The sequence below is a fragment of the Silurus meridionalis genome, chromosome 22, assembly GCF_014805685.1.
Source record: "Silurus meridionalis isolate SWU-2019-XX chromosome 22, ASM1480568v1, whole genome shotgun sequence".
Classification (NCBI taxonomy): domain Eukaryota; kingdom Metazoa; phylum Chordata; class Actinopteri; order Siluriformes; family Siluridae; genus Silurus; species Silurus meridionalis.
This window is the reverse complement of record NC_060905.1, coordinates 16,369,912-16,383,411: the sequence shown is the minus strand read 5'-3', so window position 1 is coordinate 16,383,411 and position 13,500 is coordinate 16,369,912. Positions and strand designations below refer to the sequence as shown.

The following is a 13,500-nucleotide window of genomic DNA, read 5'->3' as shown; positions in this document are numbered from 1 at the left end:
GTTTATTGACCAGATAACCACCTGCTCCAAATCTATTACCATCTATCAAGAGAGGACCCCTCTTTTTTATGGCCAATGCCCTGGCCAGTGGTGTGCCTTAAAGTTTGCTTGTTAAAATGTTAGGAGAAACAACAAATCGCTCACGATTCCTTTGAGCCAGTTGTTCAAAGCGACAGGCAAACCCATTTCCACGCCATCAGTGCCAGAAAAGATGTTTGGTCAACAGTCTAAGATCTTCTGAGGCCATTTTTATAGGAGTGCCCAGCCTTACCCAATTCCTACCCCAATTTTTATCCTGGGATGATGACAGCTTTGGTGTGTACTGGGGTATTTGTGAGAGTGTTGAACATGACTCTATCTGATGGTTGGCTACAGAAGTCTAATGAGTTGACAAAGGGTCAAGAGAGATTTGGAACTCTTATGGAATAAGAGCTGGATAAGGCTAGCTCATAGCTGTTGCACCTGTAGGAGTCTGGGACAGCAGGGAGGCTTGTACAAGGGAAAGAGTAGAAGGTGAAATGCAGATCTTGGTGGGCACTGTGGATGTGTAAGGATGACTGGATGACCTCCCTCCCTCCCATCCCCTCCCCTCCCCTCCCCTAATCTTAATCTTCCCCCCCAAAGAAATTCCCCTCACAGCCTAAAGAAATCAGTTTTGTTCTGACATAGACGGAGATGGGAGGAGGGTCATGTATGTATGTACGAGGAGGACCCCCCCAGCTCACTCATACTTCCGTTCATTGCTGATGTGGCTCAGTCTGTTGGATTTCAAACGGAGATCTGTTCCTCAGAGCGCCGAGCTGTGGTACAACTCACAGGCCAGAGACCATGACCCGGTAAGAGGGGGGCATGTGTCTGTGGCGGGGACTCGAGGCCGGGCTGCTGTTGGGACTGCAGCTGGCATCCACTCCTCCTATGGACGGTAAGTAGGCATGGTGAAGAATTGGCAGCTGCAACGATAGCCTGCGTTGTATGCTGTGGACGTAGAGACACAACACGGACATCGCTGGTGAAATCGGTCAACAAAGGAATGCCCATTTAAATAAATGCAATCATGTATTTAGCATTTTTTCCACAATTTTCTCCCCAATTTGGTCGACTTCCATTCCCTAGCCACTTCTCAGCTACACAGGCTTCCATTAAAACATAACAAAGCAACTACAAAGCCTGTGGACTGTGGTGATTGCACACAGATGTTCATTTTTCCCCAAGGACCTTGTCCTTGACATAACTTGTATGTCCTTTTTTTTAATACTGGACCAAAAGCAACCCTATTAGCAGTGGTGGATATTAATGAAGTAAATGTAATACATAATTGTATTTAGGAGCTTTTCTGTGTATCTGTACTTTACTAAAGTATTTCCATTTGTGGATATTTTAACTTCTTTACATTTTCAAAAAAACACATTTTTTACTCAACTACATTTTGCAAAATCAGTTGGTTTTTTTTTTTATGAGTGGATAAGAACTACATTGATCAAGCACGTTCTCTCTGTTTTTTACTTGTTTTGATTGGTTGTATCTACTTATCACCAACATACAGTTCACCATCAGTTCAATAGCAAGTAGAACATCTTGAGAGCAATAAATAATGGAAGAAACTCCGTATTCGAACTCGCCACAACACCCATGGCCTTGTTTGTGATTTTTTTTTTTTTTAGTAGTTGAAGAGATGGTTCTGGGCTCATAAACATTTTAATATATATCAATCAGTATTTGACTCATTAATAACATTCTAATATGCTAAACGTAACAATTGAGTCTTTTCACATATACCGACTTGATTAGGCAAAGTGTCTTGTGACAAAAATTATAATAGCCCAGCTATGAGGGTTGCACAAGGAAGTGTACTCTTAGTGCCGGTCCATGGCTGGATAAATGTGAAAGGTTGTGTTAGGAAGGGCATCCAGCGTAAAACGTGACAAATCAAATATACTGATCATAAACCTGAATTTTATACTGGATCGGTCGAGGCCTGGGTTACCAACGACCGCCACAGGTATTGTTAGCCAACAGGGTACCGTGAAGGAGAGGGTTAGGGTTAGGAGGAAGACGTCTACAGAGACAGCGGGGAAAGGAGAAGTGTAGGAGAGTGGAGGTTAGGGTTGATACTTTAAAGATCAGATGAGGATGGAGATGGCAGTGGTAAATTCTTATTTTAAGAAGAAGGAGGAGTATAGGGTGATGTATAAGAGTCGAGGAAGGTGCACACAGATGGTGCAACCTGAAAGAGATTGGAGACTATAAGGTGTTGGCAGGGGACAGTGTAGCTGAACAGCATCAGATGGTGGTCTGTAGGATGGTTTCGGAAGTGAAGAAGAAGATGAGGAGAGTAAAAAATGAAAGAAGAATGAGATGGTGGAAACTGAAGGAGGAAGACTATAGTGTGAGGGTCAGGGAAGAGGTCAGACAGGGGCTCGGTGGTGGTAAAGAGGTGCTGGATGATTGGGCAACTACTGCAGAAGTGATGAGGGAGACAGCTAGAAAGGTACTTGTCATGACATCTGGAAATAAAAAGGAAGACAAAGAGATGTGATCATGGAATTAGAAAGTGCAGGAAAGCATAAGGAGAAAGAGGTTAGAGAAAAAGGATTGGGTTTGACAAAGGGATGAGAAAAGTAGGCAGGAGTACAAGGATTTGCGGCAGCAGGTGAAGAGAGATGTGGCGAAAGCAAAGGAAAAGGTATATGAGAAGCTGTATGACAAGTTGGGCACTAAAGAAGGAGAAAAGGATTTGTAGCAATTGGCCAGGCAGAGGGACCGAGCTCTAAAGGTAGGAATGAAAAAGGAGTGTGCTGGTACCAATTTTTAAGAATAAGGAAGAGTAACTACAGGGGAATAAAATTATGGAATTATGGAAAAGAGTAGTGGAATCCAGGCTGAGAGAAGAGGTGACCATCTGTGAGCAACAGTATGGTTTCATGCCGAGGAAGAGCACCACAGACGCATTATTTGCTTTGAGAATGTTGATGGAAAAGTATTGAGAAGGTCAAAAGGAGTTGCTTTATGTGTTTACAGAGTGCCGAGAGAGGAGTTGTGGTATTGTATGAGGAAGTCTGTCAGGTGATGAGGACAGTGTGACAGCAGTGAAGTGTGCAGTAGGAACAACAGTCTGGTTGCAGGTGATTTGTGGTGAGAGTAGGGTGCAGGTGGAGAAGAGCCTGGAGAGGTGGAGGTACGTGTTGGAGAGAAGGGGAATGATAGTCAGTAGAAGTAAGACAGAATGAGAGGGAGGGCAGTGGAGTGGTGCGGTTGCAGGGAGAAGAGGTGGAGAAGGTGGAGGAGTTTAGGTACCTGGGGTCAAAAGTGAAAAGTAATAGAGAGTGTGTTAGAGAAGTAAAGAAAAGAGTGATAGCAGGAGTGATTTGTGATAGAAGGGTATCTGCAAGAGTGAAAGTTTATAGGACTGTGGTGAGACCTCGATGTTGTATGGTTTAGAGACAGTGGCACTGACTTAAAGACATGAGGTGGCGCTGGAGGTAGCAGAGTTGAAGATGTTGAGATTTTCATTGGGAGTGACGAGGATGGACAGAATTAGAAATAAGTTTATTAGAAGGACAATAGGATGTTTTGGACAAAATAAGAGCGGCCTGATTAAGATGGTTTGGACATATGGAGAGGAGGGACATGGGGTACATGGTACCTCGTCTAGGAGAATGCTGAGTATGGAGGCGCCAGGAAAAAGGAAAAGATGAAGGCCAAGGAGGAGGTTTATGGATGTGGTAAGGGAAGACATGCAGGTAGTTGGTTTGAAAGAGGGAGATGTAGAGGACAGAGTAATATAGAGATGGATAATCCGCTGTGGTGACCCCTAACAAGAGCAGGCGAAAGAACAGGAAGAAGAAGAAGACGACTTTGGATACTTAAGTACATTTAAAGGTAAATACTTTTGTACTGTTACTCAAGTTTAAAGGAAGCACTACTATCACTACTCTCTTCTTCGTCTACCACCGCCTATAAATTATTTACATACAAGTGAACCTTCTCACAACTGCACAACACACTAAATCCACTAGATTACAAAGTACATCCCAAAGTACATTTCATACCTTCGTGCAGTGTCAGTTCTCACCCTTTTACCCCAGAGAAGGACATGCTGTCATGGTGATTACAAAAACGAAATGCCAGTTACATAAAATAACACGGAAACACCTCGTCTTTTGTCATGTCTGTAAAATTTAGGAATGGTGTTATAATAAATTGAGCCTAGTTGAGAATGATGAATAATGATGCATTTCCATTTGCATGCATATGAGTGTTTATATAATCTGTAGGGAGTTTCGAGGTTTTATATATAGCATATATTATATATTACATATAGGCCAGGGTTTCCTCCTTGTGGGACACTTGCAATTTATCTGTTCTTCTGCAGAGTTTACATTGTTCTTCTGAGGATTTTTTTTCTTCTGAAAATGTATTATTGAAAACACTGTGTGTGGGTGTCTGTCTGCGTCTGTGTGTGAGTGTGTGTGTGCCTTGCTCATTCTGCCATGTTCTGCTTTTTCAGGAGATGTTCACTCTTTATAGTCTCCTCTCAGTTGTATAAGACTGTAGTGTGTAGCAGTGTAGTTTTATGTAGTTTCATAATCCCTTATTCTTCATCTCTGGCAACCTTCTGTCTGGAGTTTGACTGTTCGGGTCAGTTGAGTTTCATTCTGGTTCTCTAAAGTTTTTTTCTTTTCCCACCTCACAAAAATCATGCCAGGACGTGCCTGAATGTCTCCTAAGAGTGATGTATCCCATCCAGGATTTCTTTCCACCTTCACTCAGTGTTCCCAAAATAAACCTCAGCAGGATTAAGCAATTATTCAATAGGAATTAATCTTGAAAACTTTCTGATGCTTTGTCTTGTCTTTGGACTTTTTTCTGTTTTGACGCTGCTTAGAGGAATCCTTACCTACTTTTTATACCAAACTAGCATGTTAAGTACTATGTCACAGTTCTATTTTTTTTGCTCCAAGCTATAATAATGGCTGTTACTCCATCCAGTGGTGGACGAAGTACCAAAACCATTTTGTACTTAAATAAAAGAATAGAGATACACAAAATGTGACTCCAGTAAAAGTAAAAGTGTTCCTTTAAACAATAATTTGAGTAAAAGTACAAAAGTATTTGCCTTCAAATGTACTTAAGTATCTAAATTACTATGATTTATTATGGTTATAATGTTCCTATTATCATTTTTGTCACAAGACTCTTTACTTAATCAACTCAGTTTATGTGGAAAGACTCTAATGTGACTCTCAGCACAACAATCTATCAATAGAATGATATTAATGAGTCAAACACTGATTGATTTCTATTCAAATTATCATAAGCCAAAACCTTCTTTTCAACTACATAAAAAAATCATGCAAAAAAGGCCATTGGTGTTGTGGCAAATTAGAGTCTGGAGTTTCTTCATCATTTATTCATTTTAAACTGTTCTGCTTGCTGTTGAACTGATGCTGAACTTTATGTTGGTGATGAGTAGATACACCAAGCGGCAAAACAATTTCAAAACAGAACGCGCGCTCTCGACCCTGATCAGTGACTCGCTGCGTGTTTGACCAGTTACGTTTTTTGATTTCACAAAATGTGGTTGAGTAAAAAGTTAAATAATTGACTTTGAAATGTAGTGAAGTTAAAGTCTCACCAAATGGAAATAAAGTACAGCAAAAAAACTACTTAAGTACAGTAAAGAATGTCCACCACTGACTCCATCTTCCATAGTCAAACACTTTGGCAGTAACTTCTTAAATACATATTCTTATAATCGCACTGCACATTTGAAAAATGTTTTTTTTCTGGAGAGAACCAATGTGACTCTAGCTCTGGATCATTGCACTGCCTAACTTGTGCTATTCTGCGAATCTATCACGGACAGCAAGTTAGAATAAAGGGCAAGCGAAATTCTGACCTTCATGTTTTTTTTAAATTACTGAAGAACCCAGAGGAAACCCTATTTTTGGTCCAATGAACATAACCGGATATGACAACCCCCTGAGAAATATGACAATTAAATAATGTTTAGAGTGTTTAGAAGTTCTAATTATATATATCAATCCTTGAGAACTGTCACAATGTGTCTGTCTGTGTAAGCATGTTAGTAAAAAGCAAAGTTTGCACTCCCTCCGCTGTAAGATCAGGCATTCACAAACATTGGGAATAGCTCTGAGTATTCTCTCCTGCTCTTCGGTCTATTTTCATGCCTCGCTACCTCCATCGCTTGTTGTAAATCACAGGTTATGTAACCCATTTCTCTCTTTTCTCTATACCTCTTTCTCTTGTTCTCATTTTCTAGTTCCTTTTGTCTTTCTATCTCTGGGTTGATCTCAGCATAAGATTGTTTTATACCTCTTTTAAACGCATTTAAATGCATTTCTTATCTGAACGAAGCGCTTAAAGCACTCACTGTTCTGGTGAGTTGATGTCCTCTAGTGGGCCTCTGCTTATTCTAGAAGGATCCATGGATCCCCTCAGTGCTTGTGGTTTCTGCTCCAGGTGATTCTTCAAAACTGTCTTCTCACCATCTGTGGAAAATAATCAAATAAAATTAGGACAGCACAAAATATTGTTGATCATGTTTTCATGTCCTGAAATACCCCATGATTATTTGTAATTAAAACAAATGTAAAATCTGATTACATATAAGGGGTTAAACCTTAAGTGCAGTGGAGCTGATCATTAAAAAAATAAATAGTAATGAACAGAAACAATATACTGTATACTGAACTGTTTATTTGCACATATTGGCTGAATGTGAATGGATAAATTATTAGTAGGTCTAGTTTAGTGGGTAAAGCTTTAGACCTTAAGTCTTTTTGAGTTTGATCTATGCAAACCTATTTTTGGGCAGTTTCTCCCAATTGTCTTTGCAGAACCTCTTAAGCTCCATGGTTCAAGACTGGGCTCTGGTTGGGCCACTCATAAACATTCACAGAGTTTCCCGTAGTCACTCCTTTGTTATCTTGACTGTGTGCTTTGGGTCGTTGTCTTGTTGGAAGATAAACCGTCGCCCCAGGCTCACAAAGCTTAGAAGCAGGATTTCATCAAGGATGTCTCTAAACATTGCTGTGTTCATCTTTCCATCGACCCGCACCAGTCTCCCAGTTCCTTCTGCTGAAAAACATCCCCAGAGCATGATGCTGCCACCACCATGCTTCCACCTCCTCCAGTTCTGGTTCTAGAATTCTAGAGTTCTAGAATTTTGTTTCTTATGGTCTGAAAATCTCTCCTCTCTTCTTCTCTGGTAGGTTCTTTAAAATTCTTGGTCACCTCTCTGACTAAGGCCCTTCTCCCCCGATTGCTCAGTTTGGCTGGTGGCCTCTTTTAAACTTCTTCCATTTACAGATGATGGAGGCCAACATGCTCATTGGGAACTTCGAAGCTACAGATGTTTTTCTGTCCCTTCCCCAGATCTGTGCGATTATTATTAATATTTCAAATATGAAATATGGTCTTAATATTTGAGTCTGAAAAAGTATTGAATTGTAAAATGAAAATTGTTTAGGAACCCTGAACCTCTGACTGTAGATTATGACTGGTACCAGTCATAATACATTAGAATGAGAAACATTCTCTCACCTTTGCCGTCTGTGAAGTTGCGTATGCTCAGGATGTTGTTGACGTCCTGGTAGTGGTTCTGTTTAATATAAGGGGTTTTCTCAGGTGTGTCCTGAAGCTGCATTGTGACCTCCTCTAACTCCTTATCCAACTAAACACAAAAATATGCCATAATACACCGCATTAGCAATTACATTTTAACTTCAAGGTCTATATATTTTAGGATATACGAAGTTCCACCTCTGTGATCCTCATTCTAAGGCGGTGGTTGTCCGCTTGCAGGCCGTCCAGGCGGGACGTGTTGGTCTGGTTAACGCTGGTCACTGATGTGGATGTCTTGGAGTCTTCCTTTTTCTGATTCTGGGTGAACTTTAGCCGTCGGTTCTGGGTGGCTGCGTCCGGGTTTGTCCTCATTGTGATAAGCTGGAAACGCAGAAATTAGTGGTTTACTGTCTATTAGGCTACTTAAAGTGCATTAAAGCCACCATTAGAAATCTGTGGTGGTGAAAACAGCTGTCTTATCCAGCTTAGAGCCAAAACATTGTAGACTATTTTACAGCATTGTTTGCGGGTCCAGATGTTTATTTTAATGTCCTAGAAACTAATAGCAATGCAGCCTCTGGTACTGTTGTTTTGAAAATTGCTGCTTTTGAATAATCATGATTTCCTGTTAATGACTTGCAGTCAAAATATCGCAACAGCTAAAATTTTTGTGAGCTTCTTACCTTGGGCACAAACACCAAGCAGAGCGTGATGGTGCTGCAGAAAATAATGACCAGGGCTACGATGCAGAACTGAACGTTCGGCTGGTCTCGCGTCAGGAACGACACGGCTGCACCGATGATGCACATGATTCCCACGTTGTACACGCTCATGCCGATATACTTGCTGTCGTTCAGAGCCGGGATGCTGACATTTCTCGTCTCCCAGGCCAGGAAACAACCAAACAACTACAACGAAATGAAACACAATGATCTGAACACCACAGTCAATTTCAATAGTTTTTTTTTTTTTTACTTTAATGGTATCAGATGTTACTTTGATGGTTCTGTGGAGAATAAGTGCCAGAGTTGATCAAATCAAGAGCACTGCTCAGAGCTATTAGCAGCAATTTAATAAAACACATCACTCTTTAGAAAAAAAGGAAATAAACCATTGAACAGTGATGTGCTTGTTGCGAAAAGGCATCTTTAATAAGAAGCACTTAAAACTTAATATAATGATTACTTCCTGATACATGTTTTTATGTTTGCACAAATGGTTTATTTTGACAATATATTTCAACAAATATATAGTTTAGAATTCATCTAGGACAAGCTGTCATCAATGCACGTTCAGGAAATCCCCAATGAGAGCATTATGTATGCATTATACAGAGTTTCCAGGCTATTTGTAAAATAGTACCACCAACGTAGAACCTAATACTATACTAAGTGCTTTAATGTACATTGTTTTCAGTTTATAGTGTTGTCTATGCATGAATGTTTTATGCCAAACTACATTCTGTGCATGTCTGTGGACCAGTATACAACATACTGGTATTTTCTCATTCTCAAGCCCATTCAGTCCTAATATGCTCTTATATGCCCCCTTTTGCTGCCAAAACAATCTTGACCTGTCGAGCATTAACAACTTAACTTCTTCAGCAGTTTGAGCTACAGGAGCTCATCTGTTGGATCGGACCACCCGGACCAGCCTTCGCTCCCCACGTGCATCAATGAGCCTTAGTCGCCCATGACCCTTTCGCCAGTTCACCACTGTTCCTTCCATGGAGCACTTTTGATTGATTCTGACCACTGCAGACCAGGAACATTCCACAAGAGCTGCGGTTTTGGAGATGCTCTGATCCAGACGTCTAGACGCCACAATTTGTCAAACTCGCTCAAATCTTTCATAAAGTGATAAAGTTATGCCTGATCAGTGTATACTAGTAAGCCTCATACTGATTTAACCACAGGATGCATGAATAAAGAAGAGAATTTCTTGAAATATTTCCTTTTTTCATATGGAAAAATATAAAAGAAAACCACCCTTATCCATTTTATGCAGTCCAAGGTTAATCAATATCATATTTATTGATTTTCATTCATTCATCATTCATTCATTCGTTCATTCTTTAATAAGTGCTTTTTTTTAATGAGTTGTTAAAGGTTGTAGTGGATGGTACGTCAGGGCGCTACACAACTGCTCACTTTCATTAACACCTAGGAAAAGATTTGAATTGTTGATCCATCCAGGAACGTAGAGGGAAACTAAAGATGGCATACGGAAAGAGAAAAGTAATTCCTAAACAGTTAACATTTTATCTGTCTAATGTCAGTGTTTATTGACTAAACACTAACCACTTTTGGAGGGAATTACTGGAAATTAGTCTGATCGGAAGGTCATGAGTTCATATCCCAACACCACCAAGCTGCCACAGCTGGGCCCATTTGCAAGGCCCTTAACCCTCACCTATTCAAATTGTATAAATGAGATTAAGTCGTTTTGGATAAGGGCATCTGCCCAATGCTGTAAATGCATTGAGTGATTTTTGCAACCTAGCCAGTCAACAAAAGTTTTTTGACAGTACTAGCCAACTTTAGCTTGCTTTCTTTCACAATGATAATGTAGTTTCACCAACGTAAGTATGGAGTGCAAGCAGCTCATTCCTGGTATCCATACTCTTGACTGTCCTGACTGAGATGTTCGGGTAAAACACTGCCGTATAGTTAATTAGAAAGTTCTGCCTAAGGCTCCAGACAGCACTGTGAATCATTAAGATGAATGGAGTCTGGCTTACATAACGTCATATCATTAAAGACAGGTTTAATAACACCTGTCCAACTTTTTCTGAGAAATTTGTATTTGAGGTACAAAGTTAAACTTAAACATTACACAAAGTAGCAGAGGCATTTGATTTAGTACCCTATAAAAGACAGGTGAGTATATATATATATATATATATATATATATATATATATATATATATATATATATATATATATATATATATATATACAGAGAAGGTCAATGTGAACCAGTTACGACCCCACGGCAGTAAAACATCATGGGGAAAAGACCTCTATGTACCTTTCTGTCACACATAATTAGAATTAATAGACTACAAAGTCATTCACTAATTTAATAATTTCTCAAGTAGTAATTTATTTCCACAGGCCACACAGACAGATCAGCTTGTATTCAATCTCAGAATTCAGCCAGTACTACCTTGAATATAATGACCAATTAGCTAACTTTTTGCATTACTTTATTTTGCCATCATGCTTTATAAAGGTTAATTGTAAGAGTGGCCTGGAAAAGCACAACCCTTTTAATCATTTTTCCCCAGAATATAACCCTTTTTATATTAATCAGATCTTTCTCATTAATTTAGACATCAAAAAAGCTGAATTCGACCTCAAAAGCAATCTTGCAGCTCATAAATAGCCATAAATGATTTGGCCAAACTTTTGTGGACACCTAACCTTCAAACCTGTTTGTGTTCCTACCCCAAAACTGTTGCTACGTAGTCAAGATGTTTTTTTGTATGTTGTAGCATTCAGATTTTCTTCACCAGAGCCAAGACAAATCATGTTCCAATGCGCTTTTGCACACAGCAATGTTTTTAATGGGAACGTTTGCATAATCCAAGGTTCCGATCATATTTAGTATAAACTGGAACCCTAAATGCAGCACAGGCCTCCTGACCTACCTAGTCTAACTTTACTAATGCTCTTGTGTCTTTACTAAAGGCTTAACAGAAAAGTAGGAGTTCAAGCACATAGGGGTATAATGGTGGGTTCACATACATTTGTCTATTGGAAATGTTGTTGAGTGATGCCTTCATTTATAACATTTCAGCCAGCCAGTCTGTGTGTGTGTGTGTGTGTGTGTGTGTGTGTGTGTGTGTGTGTATGACAATACGATTTTGAGTAAAAACTGGTCAAAGAACAATAAGCCCTTTTTATTTATTTATTTATTTATTATTTATTAAGATCTATCTATCTATCTATCTATCTATCTATCTATCTATCTATCTATCTATCTATCTATCTATCTATCTATCTATCTATCTATCTATCTATCTATCTAATGTGTGTGTGTGTTTATGTTTATATACATACAGTATATGTGTATATAGATAGATAGATAGATAGATAGATAGATAGATAGATAGATAGATAGATAGATAGATAGATAGATAGATAGACAAGAATTACAGCTTATTGTCAATGAAGGAGTAACTAGAAGACTTGTTTTTGTCTTTATTTTTTTCTCTCACTTACCATAAGGAGGCCTTTGTAGGCATAAACGATCCCAAGCCAAATCGTCATATGTGTGTTCTCACAGTGCTCCAGGAAGGGCCGGATAGCCATGTCTCGCCCCTGAGGGTCCGCCTGCAGAGACACAGAACAGGGAAGAATGCATGGTGAGAACTGCTTACAAAAGTGTAATAACACCACAATGCACCTAAGACACCAGGGTTTTACAGGCAAAGCAGGAAGCTCATGGTCATGCTGTGTCATTGCATAAAAAGCTAAAGGTTTGTTAAAAACAGCATTTAGGTTGAGTGCAGTGAAAAGACCAATCCTTTCCCTTTTCTGTTTTTTTGTTTTTAATTGAAACTCATGTATGCATGAAGATGGAGAAATTAATACCTAGTACGCCTGTGGTATTTATTCCTGGCTACACATGGTGCCCTTTCATTAAGCGCTGTGTTTAGGCCTCTCACCTCCCACAACTCTGTCACGGTGGACTGGGAGGACGTTCAAACTCCACAGGAAGTATGGAACACTATAGAAACAGGTCATGTGATTTCCACAGGGGGGATAACACTTGCCGGTCTTTCCAAAAGGCCATGATAATAAGCCAATTAGCTCAGCGGGATCCCCGAGAAGTAAAGCTGATAAACAATACAACTTGGGCAGACATTGATCGCCTGAAGTATTTACGTACAGTATAACAGAAGCGGTCTGCAGTAGGAAATAGGTCAGTGCTGCTTTGTGTGTTGGGAAACCAAGACAGTGTACTGAGTAGCTGGGTTGTCCTCTTGTCTACACACTCCCAGTCAGACTCCCATGAACTTCTCGCTGCTGTCCCACTTTCGAAACTTTTCAGTAAGCCATGTATGCAGAGCCTCATCAAAAATTGCAGACACACAGCGGCACCTTTCAGAGTACAGAGCCTGGCCTTTTATCACCTCCTTTTCTAAATCAGTTAAAAAAGCCGGTAAAAACGGTGCATAAAGGATTGTGAAGTTCAGTGCTGTTGCTCACTCACTGTCTCAAATGATCAACTGTGCAACATTGATTCTGGTGGACATTTTGTGATTGCTCCAAAACTTGGAGAACACATGTTTGTAGACCAGCATATACAGTACATCTCTTACATACAAATTGCTGTGTCAAGCTACACATTATTCTGATGTCCCTTTCTTCTATCCAGACCCGCCCGATTCATCCTGACACCCTAACTCTGGATGATCCATGGAAGACCCTACACCTGGATGGAGTTATAAAGAGCCATGAATTTACTGGGAAGGGTTAACCTTGAGAACTATGAAGATTGGGCTGAAATTGCAATTTTTTGCATGCAAGTTTCCATGAGTGAACAAGGGATAAACTTAACAATGATGGAACAATAATGAATGGACAGATGAAGATTTTGAATCTGGTTCCACTCAAGGTACTTTCATCATATTAAATTGTACTGTGCCATACCACTCAAACTTGGTTAGTGTTTTGTACCAGGGGAGAAGGTAACTCACTTTTTAAGGCTTTTTGGTTACTGTACATAAGGTCAGAGGTTCGAGCTCCGGTCTTGATACGCTGCCGTTTGGGCCCTTAAGCAAGGCCCTTAACCCTTAAGAAGCACAAACATGTTTCATCATGACAATCTACCAGTGCACTAAGAAAGAGTCCATTAAGACATGGTTTGCCAAGGTTTATGTGGAACAACCTGACCTCAACCTCA

General features: G+C 39.9%; 1 protein-coding gene across 1 annotated transcript in view; it reads right to left on the bottom strand.

Annotated features, from left to right (window-relative positions):
* Positions 1-623: 623 nt before the first annotated feature.
* gabbr2 (gamma-aminobutyric acid (GABA) B receptor, 2) overlaps positions 624-13,500 on the bottom strand; it is a 246,828-nt gene continuing 233,951 nt past the window's right edge. The window contains exons 14-19 of the mRNA XM_046834305.1: positions 11,814-11,924; positions 8,271-8,495; positions 7,786-7,968; positions 7,567-7,696; positions 6,395-6,512; positions 624-975 (exon numbers count right to left, since the gene is read on the bottom strand). Of these exons, the coding sequence (XP_046690261.1) occupies positions 813-975; positions 6,395-6,512; positions 7,567-7,696; positions 7,786-7,968; positions 8,271-8,495; positions 11,814-11,924 (930 nt within the window). The 3' untranslated portion in view covers positions 624-812. The remainder of the gene's footprint in view (positions 976-6,394; positions 6,513-7,566; positions 7,697-7,785; positions 7,969-8,270; positions 8,496-11,813; positions 11,925-13,500) is intronic.